Below are 24,405 nucleotides of genomic sequence, written 5' to 3' on the forward strand. Positions count from 1 at the left end.
TGCGCATGACACTGGGGCAGAGTGTGCCTCTGTGTGTGTGTGTGTGTGCTCCTGTGTGTGTACGTGTCACTGAGGGGTCAGTGTTCCTGTGTGCGCGTGACACTGAGGGGCAGAGTGTACCTGTGTGCCAATGAAAGGCATTTCTTATTTTTTTTTATATGTGGTCACAGTAGACCAATTAATTTATTTTGACTCCTGTTTTAGACCAAAATAAGACCTGGGGGAAAGTCCCTTATCTATCTAATGAGAGAGTGAGTTTACTTAAAAAGCATAATAATCCAGTGGCTTTGACTAAATGTATTATGTGGAAGTTTTTATTGTCTTTTCAGATGAATCAAATAGATTATTCTCGAGACCAGGAATGGTGCTGTTTTGGTTATTTGGGAAGTTTTATCATTTTCAAATTGACTTTTGAATTTGAGTCACCTTTTTTCAGAAGTGGTGTTAAATTACAGGAGCCCTAGGTTTTTTTTCCTTTTTTAGAAGCCATCACAAAATGATCGGTGTTCAGAGGAAAAGCTTTGATCTTCCACAATGGTATAATGATTGATAACCTTAATTCATCTCTTACCATAAACCAAGTATGTGTAAGGGTTTTCTTTATTTCTTGATATCATTTTGTAGATGTTGAGAGCAGTTTTCCAAATGTAATTTCCATGAAATGCCTGATGAGGGTACCCTTTTGTCCCCACAGCCATACCGGCTCTGCAGCCCATAGTCCATGACCTTTTTGTATTAAGAGGAACAAATAAAGCTGATGCAGGAAAAGAGCTTGAAACCCAAAAAGAAGTGGTGGTATCAATGTTACTGAGACTCATCCAGTACCATCAGGTAAGAAGAATGTGTGTTGGAACTGTCGTGGATACTTTATTGACCCGTACAGATGGAAGGAAGTGCCATGTGGTAACACTCACTGTTAACCGTGCTACTTTGAACTAGGTTTGAGCTTTTTGAGGCCTGGGGAGATGCTGGGGCAGCGGCGGGTGCAGGGGGAGGTGGGGGCGGGGGACAGGCGTGGTGGCAGGAGGTATCATTGGTGTTTATCCTTCCTTTTTTTTTTTTTTTTGAGATGGAGTCTCACTCCGTTGCCCAGGCTGGAGTGCGGTGGCATGATCTTGGCTCACTGTAAGCTCCATCTCCCGGGTTTAAGCGATTCTCCTGCCTCCACCTCCCGAGTAGCTGGGATTACAGACATGCACCACCATGCCCAGCTAATTTTTTTTTTTTTTTTTGTATTTTTAGTAGAGATGGGGTTTCACCATGATGGCCAAGCTGGTTTCAAACTCCTGACCTCAAGTGATCCGCCTGCCTCGGCCTCCCAAAGTGCTGGGATTACAGGCGTGAGCCACCGCGCCCGGCCTAGTGTTTATCTTTAAAGTGGGTACAGCCACAGGGGTTCACCTGACTCCTGGTCTGAGAGTCACAAGATCGTTCAAGATAGTGAGGCCCTCTTTTCCAAAACGAGGACCAAAAATCAGTTGACAGTGTTGGTCAAGATGGTAGAAACCTAAAATGATAGAAATCTCACTCTGAAATAAAAACTTTATTTGCATATTTATTTACCACTATTTTGACATAGGGCTAAGTTCTTTTTCTTTGAGCTAGTTTCTGGTTTTGTTTTCTTAAGGTGGCATAAGAATTCAAAGACATTTTGAGGAAAACTGAGTGTAGAAATCTCTCTTTTTTAATGACTTCTCTTTTCTTTCAGCTTGTACTATTGTGTAGCCCTCGCTTATTTTGTCAATTCTTTTTAGCTGTTTGTCTTTGAATCTTTATGAAGCCATAGCTTTTCTCATAAGAAGCAGCACTTTCTTTGTTCATTCATATTTTAATTAACTCCTGTAGTATTTAAATACTTAATGCCTAATTAAATCACATAATTGCAATGCAAAAGTACATGTATCATAAAGAGGTCTGAAAATGAGCAACTGGCAAGCAGGTGGCTGCAGGCAGAGCTGGCTGGGTGGGTGGGTGTCCTGGAGAAGAGCTCATCAGCTGCATGTTCAGTGAGCTCTGGATATCTCTGCGTAAAAGTGATCACTAATAAACTTGTGCTCAACTGTGCACACTTCCGGAAAGGAGATGCTGTTCAGTAGATTGCCTCTGCAGAGAACACAGAATTGAAGGGAATTTCCACAAAGGCGGTGAGCCGCCTGCAGAATAGTTTAGTCAAGGCTGTGTTTGAATTTTGCCAAAGATTAATATACATTTATTTTTTTCATGCTGTGCCTTTTCTCTGATTGTGAAATATTATAAATTCTATCCAAATAACAATGATGGCAAGTCCTCCTGAGCAAAGTGTGCAGCTTGCATGTGTCCTAGAGGAACTCGTGTTTCGTTCTGATTCCCCTGCATTTCTCATGTCATAGAGTGGGGATTGCATCCGTGTCCCCCTGTCCTCGTGGGGATCACATCTGTTTGGATCCTGGAGTCTTCAAGCTGAGCTGGGACAAGTGTAACAGATGGACACATGGGGGTGGAAAGGCGCCTCTAGGCAGCAGACTCTCTAATTGTGCACACTCTTATAGGTGTTGGAGATGTTCATTCTCGTCCTGCAGCAGTGCCACAAGGAGAATGAAGACAAGTGGAAGCGACTGTCTCGACAGATAGCTGACATCATCCTCCCAATGTTAGCCAAACAGCAGGTTTGTCCCCGCAGCCTTGGCTCGTTGTTGCATAGTGATGGTAGCTTAAGGTCCTTGTGAAAGGTGGGTGGCTGGAATCAGCTCTTCCTTCAATCCTAATCTGTGCTTTGATAGCAGTTCTCCATGCTAGTCATGGGGCAACTGACTTCATTTCTTCTCATAATGCCATCTCAGGTTGGTATTGCCCACCTCCTTTACGGGGGGAACTCATGACTCAGAGAGGTTATGGAGGCGATCAGGCAGCACACAGCTTTAGAGTGCTGGGGTGAGGGCGGGCCAAGTCTGACTCTAAAGCCCGAACCCTTACCTCCTATACTGCCTCCTGCATTCTGGTCAACGCAGTGTTTTATTTGGTGGTTACATTTTTGTTTTTGTTACCTTACTACTTGTAATTTAGCAGTTTTCCTTTCCTTTCCTTTCCCTTCCTTTCCTTTTTCCTTCTTTCTTTCCTTTCTGACAGGGTCTCGCTCTGTCACTCAGGCTAGAGTGCAGTCGTGTAATCTCACTGCAACTTCCGCCTCCCAGGTTCAAGCAATTCTCCCACCTCAGTCTCCCGAGTAGCAAGGACCACAGGTGTGCACCACTACGCCTGGCTAGTTTTTTGTATTTTTAGTAGAGGCGAGGTCTTGCTGTGTTGCCCAGGCTGGTTTTAGACTCCTGGGTGCAAGTGATCCACCAACCTTGGCCTCCCAAAGTGCTGGCATTACAGGTGTGAGCCACCTCACCTGGCCTATTCATCACTAATCAGAATTTCTATGATCAAATGACATGAATTGTTGTTTCCACAAATGCAGTGGAAGGAAATGGCCTGGCAGTACCAATTTTGGAAGCAACAGGCCCCCAGTCAGGCACAGGACACTGTGCCCCCAGTGTAGCAGCATCTCTATCTCACAGAGAAGGTGGTGCGTCCTCCTCAAGGCAGCTCCGCCAGAAAATCTCATGAGCGGCCTGGCACGGCTTGAGGTTGCCTTTTAAATGGACTCAGCAAATACATGTTTGTTCATCTTGATTATACACAATAAACAACTACTCTGTATAGTACAAGTAGTCCGTGGTTTTTTGCATTTGATTTAAACCAGAGACATGTGATATTGATGGTTACTGCCTTCATGACTGCACCCCCATCCTGATTTCATAATAGAATGTTATCCTGAGACCAGTTAGACAATGGAACAGGGATCTGGGCTTCTGGTGAGACTGACAGCAGTTTTAGCGTGGTCAGGGTCTCCCTGCCCACAGATGGTGTTAGAATGGTGCTCTGGAAGCTTTATTCCATTATCTTCTGTGCATAATCTCAGTAGAGTGGAGATTGAAGGCCTGAATGCATAGTAAATATCTGACTTAATTTCTGCCGCAATGGAAATTGTGCGATAAAACATTTATGAAATGCGTAGCACAGCCCCGGCCAGGTAGCTCAGCACAGGTGCCTGTTGCATTCAGAAGTAGTGCTAGATACTATCCTGTTACTGGCAGTACATACATCAGTGATCAGAGCAGATTCAAGAAAGACCCCCCGCCTTCTTGGAGTGAAGGTTTTGTTGGGATGGGGTGAGGGGACAGACAATAGAAAAACCAGTGAGTGAAGTCTCTACCATGGCAGCTGATCAGGGACGCTGTACAGAAGAATCCCGGAGGGAAGAGAGTTAGGTGGTTTCGGCGGCGGAGTGGCATTGTTCAGTTGGTGATGAGAAACGTTGTGGTGATCTGGTGACATTTGAGTGAATTTGCAGAAAGGAAAGATACAAGCCTAGGAGATACCTGGGGGAGGAGCATTCCAAGAAGAGCAAACAGCTGCAAAGGCCCTGGGGGGAACGTGCTGTTAGGGTACAAGCAGTGGGGGTGGAGGAGTGGGGCAGCTATGCGGAGGGAAGGGAGCGAGGCCTGGTGGGGTGAGGCCAGCATGGAGGAGCCTTGAGAGGGTTTGCCCTGATGTGGTGTTTAGCAGGATCCTGAGTTGAGAGTAATCTTGAGGGGGAGGTGAGAGCAGAGCAGAGCCACCCGAATGAGGCCCAGTGGTGAAGTGGAATGGCCCACGTGGCATCCCTTGGCAGCGTGAAAACAGAAACAGCAAGGTTTGCTGTTGACTTAGATGTGGAATGTGAGAGAGAGCAGGGCATTGGGGGTGATTTCAGGGTGAGGACAGGGTGGCTGTGGACGAGGTAGGGCAGACATTGGGGGCAGCAGGAGGTCAGAGATTGTCTGGATGTAGCAATTGAGACCCCATAGGTGCCTAATGAGGCGAGGCCAGCATCAGGTGTATGAGCCCAGAGTTGTCGAGAGACTGTGGGGCAGGGGGTCAGCATCTGAGATGTCCACTCACAGTGGACACAGCCTGGCTGGAGAGGAGGAGGAACTTGAATACCGAGCCTGCTGAGTCCCAGGTCCAAGGTCAGGGAGGTGAGGGGAGCCAGTGCTGGGGCAGGGGGAGTAGGCAGGTGTGGGGTTCCTAAAGCCAAGATTTTTTTAAAGGCATTTTGTGCAGGAGGGTGACATCTGCTGTGAGCACCCTGGGAACTTGGCACAGGTTTGGCAGCACCGAGAGCACTGATGAGTGCTTTTGGAGGAGCAAAGGGAGCCAAACCCTAATGGGAGTGTGTTCCTGAAAGGACAGGAGAGAGACTTGGAAAAAGGTTTTACTTGAAGGAGCAGAGAAATAAGACGGTAGCCAGAGGAGGAGAGGAGTCGGCAGGGGGTTAAGTTGGCAGAAATGAGGGCCTGTTTCCACCCTGAGGACAGAAGCAAACAGGGAGGATCGGTTCCTGATACAGGAGAAACAAATCTCTGTCGTGGTGTTCACAGACACGGGTTAGGATTGGCTGCATGGATGACAGAGCACTGTGGGTTCTCCCAGAGTTGCTGGGGGGAGGCAGAGTTGGTGGGCACAGGTGAGGGTCCAGGGTGCAGGAATCCTGGAGCTCAGAAGGTCCATTGTTCCCTTCTTGTAAGATGTGGCCAGTGTTGTGAGCTTCACATCTGTGCCTTGAAAAACACCACATCTCTTTGCAGAATTGTTTGCTATGTGTATACACGCTCAGTAGAAACAAATATTGGAAACAGTCAGTGCCCACCATCAATCAGGAATGGTTGAACACACTGTGGTATAAGCTTAGACTATTTTAGCTTGGGTTATTTTGCATGATTAAAAATGTTCTGGCCAGGTGCAGTGGCTCATGCCTGTAATCACAGCACTTTGAGAGTCCAAGACAGGCAGATTGCTTGAGCTCAGGAGTTTGAGACCAGCCTGGGCAACATGGTGAAACCCTGTCTCTACTAGAAATACAAAAACTAGCTGGGTGTGGTGGTGTGCACCTGTAGTCCCAGCTAACTCAGGAGGCTGAAGTAGGAGGATCACTTGAGCCCACGAGTGTGTCGTTGCACTCCTGGGGGACAGAGCGAGACTCTGTTAGAAAGAGAGAGAGAGAGAGAGAGGAGAGAGAGGGAGAGAGGAGAGAGAGGGAGAGGGAGAGGGGAAGGAGGGAGGGAAGGAGGGAGGGAGGGAGGGAGGAAGGAAGGAAGGAAGGAAGGAAGGAAGGAAGGAAGGAAGGAAGGAAGGAAATGAAAGAAATGGAAGGAAGGAAGGGGAGGGAGGAAGGAAGTTCAGCCAGTTGCCTTGGGAGTTCTCCAATGCACTGTTAAGTGAGAAAAGCAAAGATGTTTATGGTTTTTCAAAAACAACTAAAACTAAACCTGTGTGTGTGAGGGGGCAAGGATATGACTATAGGAACATGGGGGAGATTAAGAAAGGGATATACACGACTTAGCATTTGTTACAACTGTTGGGGGAGGGATGGAGTGCGGAAAAAGAAAAAAAAGAAAAAGAGTGTGCATACCATCCCGTGTATATGTTTACAAAGGGACGCTTGGAAGACTGGTCCCCAAAATGTTGGTAATGATTTATCAGGGTGCTGCAGTTCTAGTTGATTTTTTTTCACACTTTTGTATATTTGAGTCTTTTACAGAAAGCATTTATTATTTATGTAATAAAAATCTAAATGAAAAGATTTCCGTTATGGGAAAAATATAGCTGATACAGTGTTGTTCTAAAAATGTTTGCTTGGTTCACCACTGAACTTAAAATGCTTTTAAATGAGGGAACGTGATGATGAGATAATTATGACAATTTGCCCTGGAGTTACATAGCTGATGTATAGGAAGCTGACGTTTCTTTTGGCTTATGTAGAAATGTTTGTGGTGTCTAATTTCACAGATGCACATTGACTCTCATGAAGCCCTTGGAGTGTTAAATACATTATTTGAGATTTTGGCCCCTTCCTCCCTCCGTCCGGTGGACATGCTTTTACGGAGTATGTTCGTCACTCCAAACACAATGGTGAGTCTCTCGCCTGACTCAGCAGATGAATCTAGAGGGCTTGTTCAAGCACTGATTACTGGGACCACCCCCAGAATGTCTGAGTCAGTCAGTTTGGGTGGAGCTTGAGAGTTTCCTTTTTTTTTTTTTTTTTTTTGCGGGGCAGGGGATGGAGTCTCGCTGTGTTGCCCAGGCTGGAGTGCAGTGGTGTGGTCTCGGCTCACTGCAAGCTCCATCTCCAGGGTTCACACCATTCTCCTGCCTCAGCTTCCCAAGTAGCTGGGAGTACAGGTACCCGCCACCATGCCAGCTAATTTTTTGTATTTTTAGTAGAGACGGGGTTTCACCATGTTAACCAGGATGGTCTTGATCTCCTGACCTCGTGATCCGCCCACCTTGGCCTCCCAAAGTGCTGGGATTACAGGTGTGAGCCACTGCACCCGGCCTGTTTTTTTTGGAGACGGAGTCTTGCTCTGTCGCCCAGGCTGGAGTATAGTGGTGCGATCTCGGCTCACTGCAGCCTCCGCCTCCTGGATTCAAGCGATTCTCCTGCCTCAGCCTCCTGAGTAGCTGGGACTACAGGCGTGTGCCACTGTGCCTGGCTAATTTTTTGTAGAGACGGAGTTTCACCGTGTTAGCCAGGATGGTCTCAATCTCCTGACCTTGTGATCCGCCCGTCTCAGCCTCCCAAAGTTTACAGGTGGATTACAGGTGGCTCCCACACCGAGCCAAGAGTTTGCATTTTTAACAAATTCCCAGGTGATACTAATGCTGCTTTTCTGGGACCACACTTTGAGACTCAGTGATAGAAAGATTTATTGGTAGGATAGTAAAATAGGAGTAATTTTTTTTTTCCACAAAATTGGCAATTGGGGGAAATTTAATCTTCCTTTTTTCTTTAGCTATGACTTATTTATTCTGTTTATTTTAGGCATCTGTGAGCACTGTTCAACTGTGGATATCAGGAATTCTGGCCATTTTGAGGGTTCTGATTTCCCAGTCAACTGAAGATATTGTTCTTTCTCGTATTCAGGAGCTCTCTTTCTCTCCATATTTAATCTCCTGTCCAGTAATTAATAGGCTAAGAGATGGGGACAGTAATTCAGCACTAGAAGAACACAGTGAAGGGAAACAAATAAAGAATTTGCCGGAAGAAACATTTTCAAGGTAATGCTTTCTATCTGAGCCTGTAACTAACCCGTGCCTTTTGGGAAGTCACTTGGTATTTCATGATCAGTTAAGTCTGGAATAACACCTGGTCTCGCTTCAGTTCTGAGCTGGGTAAAGAAGTCTGTATCAGTGTAATTTTCTAATCCGTCCTGGCTTATCTGTGGCTCCTGTTTCATACCTCTCTTGAGGTTCTGTCATGTTCTGTCTCTTGTCCTCAGCAGAGATGCTACAGCAGTGGCTTGCTCAGGTAGGGCAGGGCAGTGGGGTGGCTGTCCTGGGGGCAGGCAGTAGGCGTGCATTGCCTTCAGGGAAGTTAAAACCCAAGAGAAGCCACAGAAAGTGAATCTTATATTCTCACCATGTGCCGGCAGTTTTACACGCTGTCAGTAATAAAATACTTCTCCCTGCAAGGCAGACTGCCTCCAGTAAATACCTGTAGTATCAAATCCTGTCTTCCCTCATAAATTGTTGGGAAGCTCCCTCAGGACAGTGGTCAGGCACTCGTAAATGCTTGCTGCCTAGATGGGTCCCTCTCCACCTCTGCTGGATTCTGAGCATTCACTGAGTTAGAGCTGCTGCTGCAAATGTGCTACTTCTGGCTGAGTGGCTGTGACTTCATGCAGCCGTCATTTGGTTTGTCGTCAGTGAAGATGCCCTGTGTTGTCGATGGAGATAAGCCCAGTAAGCCTGCTGGGCACCTTTTTGTTTGCGGGTTCAGCAGGCAGCCCGTGGCTTTCCCTCTGTTGCATTGAAGCAGCTGGCTAAAACTGATGGTACATTAAATTCCTATGACAGATGATCAGCTTGTATTTGTGTAATGGTGTACAGTTTACAAAGCTTAAAAAAATACTACCTGCCATTTCATCCTCAGCGAGGAAGGTGATACACAGAGAGGAAAAGTGACTGTATCCAAGGCGATGGTGTTACGCGTTTCACTTTAACGGTTTAATGTACTTTACTTCTATTTTTACTTTATATTTACAACATATATTTTCATATATACTTGGCATAAGTGCTTTATAGTAGTCACCTAATTCACTGTCACCCTTTTTGTTTCTTGGAAGGTTTCTATTACAACTGGTGGGTATTCTTTTAGAAGACATTGTTACAAAACAGCTGAAGGTGGAAATGAGTGAGCAGCAACATACTTTCTATTGCCAAGAACTAGGCACTCTGCTAATGTGTCTGATCCACATCTTCAAGTCTGGTAGGTAAATCACATTGGTCTTCCTCGAGTATCTCAATTCCCCATTCTGCACTGTACGCTCTTAGAGTGTAGGAGCTATGCTGCCCGGTAGAAACTCTGCCTTGCCCAGAGTGCCAGTTGAAAATGTTTGTTGCTATAAGAGTCAGCCTGATCCATATGACCCAGCAGTTCTACTCTTGGGTATATACCCAAAAGAATGGAACGCAGGGTGGTGAAAAGATGTTTGCATGCCAGCGTTCATAGCAGCGTTATTCACAGCAGCTAAAATGTGGAAGCAACTGAAGTGTCCATTGATGGACGAATGGATAAGCAAAATCTGGTGTATACTTAGAGTGGAATATTATTGAACCTTAATATTCAATAACCTTAAAGGACATTCTGACACGTGCTACAACATGGGTGACCCCTAAGGACATTATGCTAAATGAAATAAGCCAGTCACAAAAGGACAAATACTATGTGATTCCTCTTATATGAGGGACCTGGAGTACTTAATTCATAGATACGGACAGTAGAGTGGTGGTTGCCAGGGGCTGCGGGGGAGGGGAGTTGTTTTTACAAGATGAAAAGAGTTATTCTAGAAACGAATGGTGGGGATGGTTGTATAACAGTGTGAATGTATTTAATGCTACTGAACTCTACAGTTAAAAATAGTTAAGATGAGCCAGGTATAATGGCTCATGCCTGTAATCCAAGCACTTTGAGAGGCCAAGGCAGGAGGACTGCTTGAGCCAAGGAGTTTGAGACCAGCCTCAGCAACATGGCAAGACCCCATCTGTACAAACAGACTAGCCAGGGATAGTGGTGTGCCTGTGGTCCCAACTACTCAGGAGACTGAGGCTGGTGGACCGCTTGAGCTCAGGAGGTCAAGGCTCTAGTGAGGTATGTTCATGCCTCTGCACTCCAGCCTCGACTACAGAGTAAGACCCTGCCTCAAAAAAACAAAGCAAGACAAGACCCAAAAATGGTTAAGACGGGCCAATCACACTGGCTTACGCCCGTAATCCCAACACTTCGGGGGGTCGAGGTGGAAGGATCACTTGAAGCCAGGAGCTTGAAACCAGCCTGAGCAACATAGCGAGACCCCTATCTCTACAAAGAAAATAAAAAACTAGCTAGGTATGGTAGGCACATGCCTGTAGTCCCAGCTACTTGGGAGGCCGAGGCGGGATGATCGCTTGAGCTTGAGACCAGCCTGGAAAACATAGCAAGAGACTCCATCTCCACAAAAATAAAAAAAATAAAAAAATTATCCAGGGGTAGTGACGTGAGCCTGAGCCCAGGAGGTCAAGCTGTAGTGAGCCACGATCGTGCCACTGCACTCCAACCTGGGCGAGAGATCGAGACCATGTCTCTAAAGAAAGAAAATTACAAGGACAGTGAACCCAAGAAAGTCAGCTGTGCAGCAAGCATAGAAAGCAACCAGTCCAAATTAGGACAGTGTGTTTTCCAAGAAGAACGATCATTTGTCATGAGAATGCTTTGCTTTAAATAAATGAGTAAATAGGTAGAAGACTAGTTCTAGGGGATAGGCACGTCTTTCTTCTCTCAACAAGAAAAAAGAAAGGCAATTCTAATCTCTAGGAAAAGCAAATAGCATTAAGTCATGGTCCAAATATGAGGCAAACCAAAATATGGCTTGATTTTTCAGCAGTTGATCTGTTGGAAGCCCTTGATATTAAAAAGGTTCTCCTTTAAGCAGCTTAGGGGTCATGATCAAAGACCCATAGAAAGAGATGCCATCCTTTTAGGATCCTTGGCTCTCTTGGGAGCTGTATTCACGTAGTCATAATGTAAGTATTGCTTGAGCTTTCATTTTTGGAATCAATATGTGACTGAAACACTGAAGACTTACTGACTTAATTATGGTTTCAGAACAGAATGAAAATGTCTTCAGTTCTGATGAATATAAAAGGAAAACTAACCAAGTTAATTTGGCAAGTAGATGGTAGAGATGGGGTGGGAATGGAAGGGACACTAAAATCCTTACCTAGCATTGTTGGAGTTACATGATTACATCATCTGAAGTTGACAGACCAAAATATAGAGGCTTCAAAGGTATCCAGATAGAGCTAAACATGTAACTCAGATTGTTAGGAGGTAGTATAAATGAGCCAAATCTCCTCTTTATTACCGTAGAGTTAATGGGTAATGTCTAAAGTTGTCTGAAGTCTGTAAATCATGACAAATTATGATGTGGTGATTGTATTCAACAGTCTTTCAGTTGCAGGGATAAAACCCCAATTTAAACTAGAGTAAGAGAAAGAATTTGTTGGTTTGAGCTCCTGGAAAGTGCAGGCAAGGGTAGTTGGTAGGACTGCATCTAGTGTTATAATTCTGTGGTCTGCATTGTATATTTATGCATATCAGCTCTGCTTTCTTCTCTTAATTTGTATACTTTTAAAATTTTATTTTAAAGATAGGGTCTCACTTTGTCGCCTACGCTGAAGTGCAGTGGTGTGAAGTGCAGTGCGAGGCTCGCTCTAGCCTCGAACTCCTGGGCTCTAGAGTTCTTCCTGCCTCAGCCTTCTAAGGAGCTGAGACAATAGGCATTCACCACCATGGCTGGATAGGTTTTAAAATTCTTTTGTAGAAATGGAGGCCTTGTTATGTTGCCCAGGCTGGTCTTTAACTCCTAGCTTCAGGCGATCCTCCTGCCTCTGCTTCCGAGAATGCTGAGGTTATAGGTGTGAGCCACCGCGCCCAGTCTCATCTCTGCTTCCTGTCTTAGCCCCTCAAGTAGGCATGTGATTGGCCTTGCATGAGTCATATGGGTGACCATAAACCCCTGAATGCTCTGGTCCACCTGGGCCAAATGGGAGACTGGACAGCATTCCATTGACGAGGAGGTGGGGCTTGTCTCCGGGAGTAAGGGAGAGGAGCGCATGCAGTAACTGATGGTCTGCTGCACGGGATAGCGGCGCATCAGTTAGAATTTTGAAGGTAACTACCAGAACTGAAAACAGAAAAGATAACAAGTAGTTGCCTTAAAAAGGGATGGGGCAGGGTGCTTTTGTGATCAGAAACTCCTTTCTCTTATTGGATTTTTGTACACATTTTGCGGACATACCCTTAGAGTAAAGATAATTAGCATTTTCAGCCTTGGTCCATTTGAGGAGTGGCCCGCCTCCCTGCTAGCAGGCTCTGGGTCTGCTAGGTTCAGTTGAGCATCCTGGCTCTTGCCTGCATGGAACTTACAGTCAGTGAGTCAGTATCACAAGTCTTAATATTTCCTATGAAGGAAAACAATAGTGCAGTGACAGACAAAATGGGTGGGCGGGCAGAGGCAGGATTTCCGAGGGGGAGAAGTAGCTAGCTTTTTGCAGAGAAATGTTCCGGCACCCGAGAGAGCAGCTGAGAGTGCAGGCAGGCAGGAGGCGAGTGGGGCCTGGCCGCACAGCGCCACAGAGTCCCAGAGAAAGGGGCCTCTTCATGGCCACTGCATTCAGCTGCTGTCACCCTCCACACAAGCCATGGCCAAAATTTAATTTTGATAATGGACTCTAGTTTTTGAGCCTTACTTGCTATTATTGAAAGAATTTTCTTGTTTCTTTTTAAAGATCTTCAGATTATGCTTCATTGACCACTGTAATAAGTTTAAAGTTGAGAAAATATGCCTTGTTAATGAATGATAGGTCAATTTTAGTATATTGGTCATTTTAATATTTTGCCACCAGTTGGTTTGAATCTGATGCCAGGAGGAGACAGCCTCATTTCTTTTTTTTTTTTTTTGAGACGGAGTCTCGCTCTGTCGCCCAGGCTGGAGTGCAGGGGCCGGATCTCAGCTCACTGCAAGCTCCGCCTCCCGGGTTCACGCCGTTCTCCTGCCTCAGCCGCCCGAGTAGATGGGACTGCAGGTGCCCACCATCTCGCCCGGCTAGTTTTTTGTATTTTTTTAGTAGAGACGGGGTTTCACCGTGTTCGCCAGGATGGTCTCGATCTCCTGACCTCGTGATCCGCCCGTCTCGGCCTCCCAAAGTGCTGGGATTACAGGCTTGAGCCACCGCGCCCGGCCGAGACAGCCTCATTTCTAAGGACTAGTCTTGCCTTTGTGGGATAAGGGTGGTATGTTCTGTGTCTTTCTACATGTCCGAGCGATCTCTGCAGCTCAAAGGTGTTCACTGTCTTATTGTGCTGATTTCCTCTTCTTCCATCTCAAAATTGAGGCAAAATACTTTCACTATTGAAGTGTTGTCCAGTAGAACTTCCAGCAGAGATGGGATGTCTGCACTGTCTAATTTAGTTGCCTTTAGCCACGTGTGGTGTTCCATACCTGAAATGTGGCTGGTCTGATTGGGTAGCTTAATTTATAATTTTATTTAATTTTAATTAAGTTTGAACAGCTCTGTGTGGATAGTGGCTCCTGTATGAAACTGCAGGTCTGTTGAGAAGCATCTTTACTGGAGAGAGTGGAGGGCTTGGAGGGGGCACATGGGTTTCCTGCTGCTATCTTTGACCTTATTTAATTGGCCCAACATTTGCAAGTAAGTTGTCTGTGCGTGTATATGTAAATGTCTGTTTCTGTCTTCTTGTTTCGTTTGACTGCATTTATTTGAAAGACACTAGGTGGCAGAATTACTATATTTGGTTGGTTTAAAGATAAGAGTTGAAGTAATCGGTCTTGTGTTTTTATATCGGTAAGGTGTGTTTAGCATGTAAAATTGGTAATTCGTATTCACGTACTGCTTAAACAAAGGCTAAGAATTCCACCCATACACTGAAAATGGAGACCTTTGAATTTGTCCATTTCAGGCATTACTTCTTAAACAATACCTGGTTCAGGAACTAGTCAGAATGGCACCCTTGACTTTTAGTTTCCTGCTTTTCCTTTTGTTGGGGGAGGAGGGTATTTAGCTCAAAGGTGTGTGCCTATTTCAGATTCCATCTAGGAGAAGCAGAATAGCCAAGAAAGATACCTGTCCTCCTGTTTACAACATTTGGGGCAACCAGCATCCCTCTCCCTTGGTCCAAGATAGACGGGTTTAGAAACAGATGATGGTACCAGAGGCCCAGGGGGTGGAAGCATCAGCTTTGTTTGTTGTCCATGTGGCTGGATTAGAGCTGTCTGGCTTTGTAGCCTCAACACGGCTGTCCAGCTTTGCTCAGTATGATTTTCAAGGACACATCTTGTGCCCTTCCCTGCCTGCCATCCAGACCATACCCAGTCAGGGTGGCAGGAACTGCTGCCCCTTCCTCCCTGAGTCCTGGTCGTGGGTGGTGGAGAGGTACCATGACCCTCACGGAGGCCTGCTCACCCTTCCTCTGCGGCAGAGGCGATGGCTGCACGACAGCTCTTTCCCTGTCCTTTCCAAAGCGTCCATGGTTCCACTTTATGGGGCAAAGCAGGAATACTGGAAGAGAAAGTGGTCCTTTCTATAGTAATAAAGTTGACATTGATTCAAGTTCACCCTTGGGGAAAGGACAGGGCCACTAACAATTATAATGCTGGAAGCAGTGGAATTTTCTCATGGGTATATAGTAGGTTTAATTTTAATTATCCCAGTTAATTCTTAGAACAGCTCTGTGAAGTATTTCCCCCTTTCTGCTTGAGTTCTAAAAGATCCTATGCCAAAACCAAGAATGAAAACCCAAGCATTCTTTCTTGCTCATCGATCTTTCTCTCATCGGGCCACTTCTTGGGTTGTTAGTGGTGAATGTAGCCGCTGGCAATTGCAGAATACCCACCATGGGCGCCAGTCACTGTGTGGCGTGGATTAGAGGTGGTTCTCTCCATGTCATAGCCGAACAAGCCCAGCCCAGAGAGGTTTCTGCCCTAGGAGCTCTTGATGGTGGAATTGGGATGCGATCCCACATCCTGCCTGTGTTTTGAAAGCAGCATTCTTCATTTCCAGTTCCTGCTTCCATTGTTCCTTTTAGTATTTCTTTGTTTAACTCACGAAATCAGGACTTGGGGAGCTGCTGCGTGCAGCTGTAGCTGTTTCTCTGGGTGCAGCCTGCATCCACCTTCCTGCCCCCCTCCTTACTGCCATCGTGGTCTCTGGGCACTTGGTCCCTTTCTCTTCCCCCGAGTCCCTTTGGCTCCCCTGTGCCACCCTTGTGATCCACAGGCTCTGCCTTCTTTCTGTCTGAGACTGCTGCTCATCACTACCCGGGACCTTAGGAAGGGAGGTTCCTCCGAGAAGCATCTAATCTCAGCCACGTTCTCAATGCCGCCGTTGGCTTTGTTAAATAATGGTAGCTACTGTAACAAATAAACCAACATTTCCATGGCTTCACACCAGAGAAGGTTGTTTCTTGGTTTTATGACAATGTGTTGAGGGTGTTTCTGGTTCACGGATGGTTTTCCTCCATGTGGGAATTCGGGGACCCAGGCTCCTTTCCTTCTTTTGGTTCTCTTCTCTGGGCCTCCACATCCTCTGTGTCTAGTTGGGGACAAGGAGAGGGAAGGTAGAGAAGAAGGCTCTGTGGCCTTGGACAAGTGACATGCATGCCTTTGCTGGTGTTCTCTGCTGGTGATGGGTCACAGCCCCACCCCGTACGAGGGGACTGGGAGACGTCGTCCTGCTGCCTCCCAGCAGCAAGCAGCACTGTGGTCTCTGATGTGTTTTCTATGAGGATAAAAACAGGCGATTCCAGGATGAGTAAAGTCAGGGAAACCCTTGGAAGGAGGCGACCAGGCAGGTGTCACCATGGGATTAGTGGTGGCTTCAGAATGAGCCGCCAAGAGTGCAGTGCCTTCTAAAGCTTTTGCTATTCTGATATGCCCACACCATGCCCAGCAGGTGTCTGCCTTGCTCTCCGCAGAGAGAGTGATGAATCCTTCTCGTGAACCTCTGTCCCGTTCTTCCTCCCTCCACCTGGAAGGGACCCTGGGTTCCTTGAAACTTCCCGGTGGAACAGGGGACCTTCTGTCCTGTCCCTAAGCTCAGCCTCATCCTCCTGCCAGCTTCCCAACCCCTCTTATGTCTGCTTCCTCACGCCACATCCTTCTGGATTCTCTGGAATTGAATTTTGCCTTTGATGCTTATTTAAAAATATCCATTGCAGGCCAGGTATGGTGGCTCACACCTGTAATCCTGTGCACTTTGGGAAGCCAAGGCGGGCAGATTGCTTGAGCCCAGGAGTTTGAGATTAGCCTGAGCAACATGGTGAACACTGAGCCGAAGCTGCAGTGGGCTGTGATCGTGCCACTGTATTCCCGTCTGGGCAACAGAGTGAGACCCTGTCTTAAAAAAAAAAAAAAAAAAAAAAAAATCCATTGCATACTTCACCACAGTGAAACGTGCGTCTTATCTTTCCTTTCCGGCCTGTAGCTGCTCTTTTGCACTTATAGCCGCACTAAGTCAACCTTAAATTAAAAGCAAACCAGCACTTCCTGTGCTCTCCTGCTTCCTTCATGAGGGTCCCTCCCTCTGTGTACGCTCCATTCTCATTGCCCCGGTGGTTTGTTTCCCTCTTGGTTCTCAAGCTGTGGCAGCCTGCCTCTTACCATCTTTACTGAAAAGTCCTTTGCAGAGGCTGCCTGTGTTCTTTCTTTCTCGGTCCCTCTCATCCTGGGCCCCCCAGCTTGATTCTGTGGGGCTGCCCTCTCCTCACTCAGTAGCTTGCAGGGTCTTCTCTGTCTAGCCACTTAATTGGTTGTGTTCCCCGAGTTGCTGTCCGTGGTCTCTCGTCACTGTTTTCTCTGTGTCTCTGCCTCTCTCCTCGGCCTTGGTAGGTCTCTCCCCTTTGTGACCCTGGCTGTTGCTCTCGTGGACAACTTTCTCTTGCTGGTCCGCGTAGTCCTGGCATCCAGCTTCTCAACATGGGACTTGTCCTGCCAGTACCTCAGACTTACGCTGAAAATTGAACTAGCACCACTGTCACTCTCCAGGACCTCTTCTTGTTAATTAGGTCATTAGGGATGTTCAAAATCCCAGCATCATTGTCCATTCCTCCTCCTGCCAGCCCAGGGACCCTGACCTTACCTCCTCCTCTCCATCTACCGGGAGGTGGCTCTCAGAGTCCGTCTCATCTTCCACCCGAACTTCCCTACAGACTCCCCGCTGCCGCCCCAGGGGCTGAGCACTTCCTCCGTGCCTCGTGCAGCGCTGAGCCCTTTACCTGGGTTCTCCTGTTTGCTCCTTATTGCAACCCTGTGGACAGATACTGCTCTTAATTCCATCTTAAACCTGAGGAAACTGAGGCCCCAGGTAAGGTGCATCCAAGGTCACTCAGGTAGTAAACTGTAGAGCCACGATCCGAACCAGGCAGTCTGATTCGGAGCCTGTGTTGACACTCAGCCACCTAGAACACAGCTCAGATTGTGGGTTTCTATTACGTGTTCAAAACCGCCACATCCCGGGTCTGTCCCTGCACGTGCCCTGTGGCCTGGCTGCATCTTCTTGAAGGCAGCGCATGCGTCTTCACTCAAGGGGCCCATGCAGGAAAGAGGGCCCCACAGAAGGACGAGGCCAGTGCAGAATGGGCTGGAGGGGACGATGCTGACTGTGAAGCAAGTGTAGAGAAATCCCAGGAAACCTGGAGGAACCAGAGATAGGGCATTAGAACTCATCGTTGTGACCTGGTCTGTATTCTCTGAGTGTGCTGCTGCTTTTAGCTCGCTTCCTTAGTCTCAGGTTGTAGTTTAAGGCATTGTGGAGCCCTAAAAAGCCTCTACTCTGTTTTTGCCTGTTTCGGGACCCTTTCACTTCGGGGATGTGTTGAATTTTTTGTTTTTGTTTTTTAATTTTTTGAGATAGAGTCTTGCTCCATTGCCTAGGCTGGAGTGCAATGGCACAATCTTGGCCCACTGCAGCCCCTGCCTCCTGGGTTCAAGCGATTCTTGTGCCTCTGCCTCCCAAGTACCTGGGATTACAGGCACCCGCCACCACGCCTGACCAATTTTTATATTTTTAGTGGAGACAGAGTTTTGCCATGTTGGCCAAGCTGGTCTCAAACTCCTGACCTCAAGTGATCCACCCACCTCGGCCTCCCAAAGTGCTGGGATTATAGGCATGAGCCACCATGCCCGGCCTGAAATTTAATCAGAAATAAAATTTTGACCCCAACAATGATGCTAGGAGGCCCAGATCTGGGGGAGAGGGCGACCTTGGCCAGATGGGCCTGTCTCTGTTTCCCAAGTCTTGCTGCCTCTCCCTGCTGTGCTTTGCAGCCTGTGCATGTCTCTGTGCCTCTGATCTTGTTCATCCAGAGGAGAGGATAGAATCAAGTCATGATTCCTGGAGCCCTGAGAAGAATGCTGTGGAGAAACTTGCAGGTAGAATCTAACTGAGTGTGTGGCTGAGGTGCCAGCATTGTGTGTGGGGAGGCTGACCGCTTGGCCTGCCCAGGCCCAGGATGCTCCATGGCCGGGCACAGAGGCAACTTGGCTGTCAGGTGTCAGGAGCCTGCAGAGAGCACACAGCCTGGACCGCAGGGCGCTGCCCATGTTCTTCCAGCACCTGTCCTGCTTGCTCACCTGGCCTCTTACAGCATTTCTGTCCCTCAGTTCTTAGCAAGCCCAGGAGCTGTTCAGGTTGGCAGGTGCCGAGTGCTGTTCCTGCCTGTGTAGCTGTGGCTCAGTCCTGTGGGGGGCCCCGCTGTGGCCTGAGTGCAGTGATTCGAGGTGCCGAGTGTTCCCTGACTCGTTCTGCAGGAGCTGTGTTCAGACTTTCACAGCTCTTGGCTTGGAGCTTCTGGAGGGCTTGGCATTGCCAACCAGTGCAGGGGTGGACAGTGGGAGAAGAGGAATGCTAGCTTTCTTGACCAGTCCATTAAATAAATGGGATATTGGCCGGGCACAGTGGCTCACGCCTGAATCCCAGCACTTTGGGAGGCTGAGGCGGGTGGATCACGAAGTCAGGAGTTCGAGACCAGCCTGGCCAACATGGGGAAACCCCCTCTATTCTAAAAATACAAAAATTAGCTGGGCGTGGTGGCAGACACCTGTAATCCTAGCTACTCGGGAGACTGAGGCAGGAGAATAGGTTGAAACCAGAAGGCGGAGGTTGCAGTGAGCCAAGATCATGCCACTGTACTCCCACCTGGGCAACAAGAGTGAAACTCCATCTCACAAAAAAAAAGCAGAATGTCTGTTTCTGCTTAGAAAAATCAGAATTTTCTAAATGCCAGGTGCTTTGAATATGTAAGTATGGGAAACAACTCAGCCTGTTTCATTTTTATGTAAAATCTCCACGTAGCCATGTGGCACTGGACCGAGATGAAAGCAAAGACATTTCTCCTTCTGAACTTTGTTTCTAGGAATGTTCCGGAGAATCACAGCAGCTGCCACTAGACTGTTCCGCAGTGATGGCTGTGGCGGCAGTTTCTACACCCTGGACAGCTTGAATTTGCGGGCTCGTTCCATGATCACCACCCACCCGGCCCTGGTGCTGCTCTGGTGTCAGATCCTGCTGCTTGTCAACCACACCGACTACCGCTGGTGGGCAGAAGTGCAGCAGACCCCGAAGTAGGTTCATAATGCCCACAGCCCAGGGCGCTGGCCCAGCACTCTGTCCTGAGACTCCCAGTAACCTGAGATTGGGCCACCGTTACAGCATTTTCATTTTCCATTTTTTGTGAGGGCTTGTAAAATTTCTGCTGCATATTAATATTCCTTTCATGGACAGCATATTGTAGAGACAAACATGCGGTCCAGCCAAAGGCATTCAGAATAGCAATTGCTTTCTAAATGTGATTTTCTTTGGCAAGTTCTTTGACACCATTCCATCTTGTGGGATATGCTTGTCATGCTGTGTGGCTCCTACTAAGTTCTAGTCCTTCAGTTGGTTCCATAGCCAGACATGTTGCAATGTCTTAACTTCATTATAAATTAAATGTGGTTCTGGTTATTCTTAGATAATGGAGTAACGATTTAGCAAATTTCAAAACCTCTTGGAAATATTATTTGACCATTCAAAAAGACTTACTAAGTCTCTCATTATGGGTGGCCCTCTTTTTGTAAAAGGTTTTCAGGCTTAAGCTCCATTTCTAGGTGCTCCAACACTCTGTTATTTGTATACACGTGGAAATAAAAGCTGTGACATCCCCGCCCTAGCTGAATCCTCAGCACAGTGTTTCTGGAAGGCTCAAGATCCCACACTGGGGAAAAGAAGTTCCAGAGAGAAAAGAGGGCAGGTGCTGCCGTGCCTCTCTGCTCAGTATGGATACTGGGCCATGTGCGGCCAGGGCTCGCAGTAGGGCCAGTTCATGGCACTCAGCTGGAAAGTCCACTGTTGGCGGGCATTCGTAACCATCCACTCTGTGCCGTATGTAGTGGGGTGTGGCATCCAAGTATTTGAAATCAGCCGCGTGCAGAGAAATCAGCCGCGGATGCAGCAGATCACTCTTTTTCTGACAGGCCTGCTCACTCTGATGTTATATCAGAATGCTCTGAATCTGGGAATTGTGTTCCCTGAATTGGAATAACAGAAATGCTTAGATGATCAGTGTTTAAAAGAAATAAACCAAAGGTAAATTTAGTTTGGAATTCAGCAAGCGTCTTCATTCAGCCCTCTGAGGGCAAACTACAGCTTTTCATAAATGTAGGTAAATTCTCTGTTTCTTGACCCCTTCTGACCCAGTTTTCCTTTATAACCTTCTGTATTGTTCCATTATCCTGAAATAACATTAATAGATTAGGCTGGGTGTGGTGGCTCATGCCTATAATCCCAGCACCTTGGGAGGCCAAGGCGGGAGGATCACCTGAGGCCAGGACTTCGAGACCAGCCCAGCCTGGCCAACATGGTGAAACCCTGTCTCTACTGAAAATAACAAAAATTAGCCAAGCGTGGTGACAGGTGCCTGTAGTCCCAGCTACTCAGAAGGCTGAGGCAGGAGAATCGCTTGAACCCAGGAGGCAAAGGTTGCAGCGAGCTGAGATCACGCCACTGCACTCTAGGCTGGGTGACAGAGTGAGACTCCATCTCAAAAAAAAAAAAAAAAAAAAATTAATGGATCAATGGATTTTTAACCTAACAGTTAAATTAAAAAAAATCATTCTTTAATGGTAATGTAAAGGTAAAATTAAGAGAAGATAATATGTAACAAGCATTTTAGTATGTGAGTGTCCAAGGTCTCCCTGTGGTGGAAGGAAAAAATAAATCCCCATAAGTGTCCACGATGCCCATAGAGAGCAGAGCTGTTCCGGTTTAAACCGCTGCTCTTAGGACTGTGTTTTTCCAGCTATGGGTGGTGGGGGATGAGTATCTTTTTATTTCCATGAGATGAGAAAAATGAATTACTAGAAGTATGAAGCACAAAACACAACTGCTCTTTTTTTATCTGGACTCAGCAGCTATAAAATTGCTCTATCCAGTTGCAGAAGTTCCTGCTGCTTACCCTTGACACCCCCTCGGTTAGTGTGCATCTCCTTTCAGGCTGGCTCCCAGATGGGAGCTGGCTCCAGGCGACACTGGGTGCTCTGCTCCAGGAGGTCCTTGTGTGGGCCCTGCCCCGGCCTAGCCCCTCTCTTATGGACTCTGTCACCATGGGTTTGATTCACTCAATCTGTCTTACCTTTTGGTGAGCTGTTAGAGTCCTGCCTATACTTCAGCACTTGTGGGTGTGTTGTGGTACACATGACATGTTGGTCACTTCCCAGCTCATCTTGTTCTGAGTCACCCTGGATTTGGTACGTTCATTCGCCACTAGTAGCTGGCGGTATATGGCCTGCGATTTGGAGGACTTGTGCTGCTACAAATTGGGGCTGAATTTGAGTTGACACTGGCCCTTCTTTATGTCTACTGCTAATATTTGAATTGCAAATGCTGCCTCTTCTCTTTCAGAGGCTCATTACCCTATAGCTGTATTATTACAAAGTACATAATTACAGCTTGAGTGTAAGTCACGCTGGGCTGGCAGGACAGCCGACTGAGAAAGGGCAAGTTTCCTGTTAGTTTTCACATTGACACATAATTTACAATACAGTAGAATGTACTTTTGTATCAACTGTAGTCAGTAACAGCCCCCTCCCCCAACCACATAAGATATAGAGCAGTGCTGTCGCTTCACATAGTTCCCTCTTCCTCTGCCATGTCCCGCCCTCCCCAGGTCTAACCACCAATCCGTGCTCTATTCAGCCCATTGCAGAGGGTCATAGAAATAGAATCTACAGGCTGGGTGTGGTGGCTCATGCCTGTAATCCCAGTGCTTTGAGAGGCTGAAGTGGAAGGATCACTTGAGGCTAGGAGTTCGAGACTAGCCTGGGCTACCTAGCAAGACCCCATCTCCAGAAAAAAAAAATTTGAAAATTACAAGCATGTCCCTGTAGTTCCAGCTGCTTGGGAAGCTGAGGCGGGAGGATCTCTTGTTGAGGTTACAGTGAGCTATGATCGTGCCACTGTGCTCCAGCCTGGGTGACACAGCAAGACCTTGTCTTTGGGAAAAAAATTAAGAAAGAGATGGAACCACACAGTGTGCAGCCTTTTGAGTCTGGCCCCTTGCAGTGAGCGGTGTCTACCGTCATGTGTTGCACACGTGTTGGTGGCTGGCTTCTTGTGACTGCTGAGCATTATATGGCTGGGCTGTAGATTGCTTTTACTTCACCAGTTGGGAAACAGAGAAAAGGCAGTTTTTAAAAAGTTTAAATCTGTAGAATTTTGGTTTTTACCAGTTCTCTTCTAAATCCTGAGGGATTACAGGAAAAGTTGTTGTATTTCAGAATATTCTTAGCTTGATGTGACCTCTCTCCCTGTTAAGGCCCTTTGCTGCAATGGGAAGGACGTCGTCCTCGGTCAGACCCTGAAGGTCAGAGGGGCACTTTGGGAGTGTGTCAACATTTTAACTGTGTGGACTAGAGCCAAGAGTCTCTAGATTTATAATTCCCACCTATTCAAAAAGAAAAAAAAAAATAATAAAGTGAGAAGAAGTAAATGTAAAGTGAAATAACCTGTGTTGGTGGGGAAGAAGTGTTTTTAAACAGAATTTCCATAATGTATACCCTGAACGTGTTTAGAGTGGTGATGTTTCATTGGGAAACGAACAGTAAAACATGAAAGCAGGGAGATTTTCTTTCTGGCATTTGGCAACTTTCATGGCAGATGGGGAATTTGAAAAGCAATTGCTCAATTATCAAACATAGCCAGTGTGAGTTCTGAAATAAAGGTGCTGATTGAATGTGCAGCTTTATGGTGGATTTTGTCATTCAGGCAAGCATTTTAATTTTCTGCCTGTTAAATTCTGTTTTCTTTAGTTTTTCATATGTGGTTTATTGTAGCTTGGGAATAGATAACTGAGAGTATATATTACACATACAACATTCTGATATGGCAATATTTAAACCAACTTGTCTGTTTTAGAACTAGAATTAAACATAATCATCTTCAGTATTTTGCAAATAAGCTCACTGCCATCCAGAAACATTGTCAATGCATCTGTTGCTCCTTCTAGAAGACACAGTCTGTCCAGCACAAAGTTACTTAGTCCCCAGATGTCTGGAGAAGAGGAGGATTCTGACTTGGCAGCCAAACTTGGAATGTGCAATAGAGAAATAGTACGAAGAGGGGCTCTCATTCTCTTCTGTGATTATGTCGTAAGTTTGAAATGCCTGTAAACGGGGTTGAGGGAGGTGGGGACCGGGAGAACATCCTGAGTAGATGACACTTGCCTGGACCCTCTGGAACCCAGACTGCCCGGTGTCCTGCCAGCTCCATCAAAACTAAATCTGGAATGAATGTTTACTTCTGCTCTGATATATAATTGGAGACCGGGCCTGGCCTTCCAGTCACTGGATTCTAAGCTGGACTGTGAGAGTTGATGCAGCTGACTCATTTATCAAATGCCCAGCTATTGGCTTCACGCCTACACGATGCTGGGCATATTTGTTAATTCAAGGGAAGCAATGGAATAATAATAACTAATGATTTGAAAAACAAGATAAGTGCATTGACTGTAGTGGGGTTCTGATTTTAAATTTTTTAAAAAAGTAATACCAGGAGCAGTGGCTTACGCCTAAATTCTAGCAACTCGAGAGGCTGAGGTGGAAAGATCACTTGAGCCCAGGAGTTTGAGACAAGCCTGGGCTACGGTGTAAGACCCCCATCTCTAAAAAAATAAAAAATGAAAAATACCCAAGTGTGGTGGCTCGTGCCTGCAATCACAGCTTCTTGAGAAGCTGAGGCCGGAGGATGGCT

At 46.7% G+C, this 24,405-nt stretch overlaps 1 protein-coding gene across 4 annotated transcripts in view; it reads left to right on the forward strand.

Annotated features, from left to right (window-relative positions):
* The window catches only part of HTT (huntingtin), a 167,821-nt gene that overhangs the window by 103,181 nt on the left and 40,235 nt on the right, over positions 1-24,405 (forward strand). For 3 of the 4 annotated variants that reach the window (XR_012434581.1, XM_045392045.2, XM_065544700.1), the window contains 7 exons: positions 695-831; positions 2,529-2,645; positions 6,853-6,975; positions 7,886-8,121; positions 9,189-9,331; positions 19,535-19,742; positions 23,663-23,804. Coding sequence is in view for 2 of the 4 variants with exons in the window: in XM_045392045.2 (XP_045247980.2) it covers positions 695-831; positions 2,529-2,645; positions 6,853-6,975; positions 7,886-8,121; positions 9,189-9,331; positions 19,535-19,742; positions 23,663-23,804 (1,106 nt within the window). In the remaining 2 variants the exon portion in view is untranslated. The remainder of the gene's footprint in view (positions 1-694; positions 832-2,528; positions 2,646-6,852; positions 6,976-7,885; positions 8,122-9,188; positions 9,332-19,534; positions 19,743-23,662; positions 23,805-24,405) is intronic. The other variant, XR_012434582.1, reaches the window with a different exon arrangement.

The sequence above is a fragment of the Macaca fascicularis genome, chromosome 5, assembly GCF_037993035.2.
Source record: "Macaca fascicularis isolate 582-1 chromosome 5, T2T-MFA8v1.1".
NCBI lineage: Eukaryota > Metazoa > Chordata > Mammalia > Primates > Cercopithecidae > Macaca > Macaca fascicularis.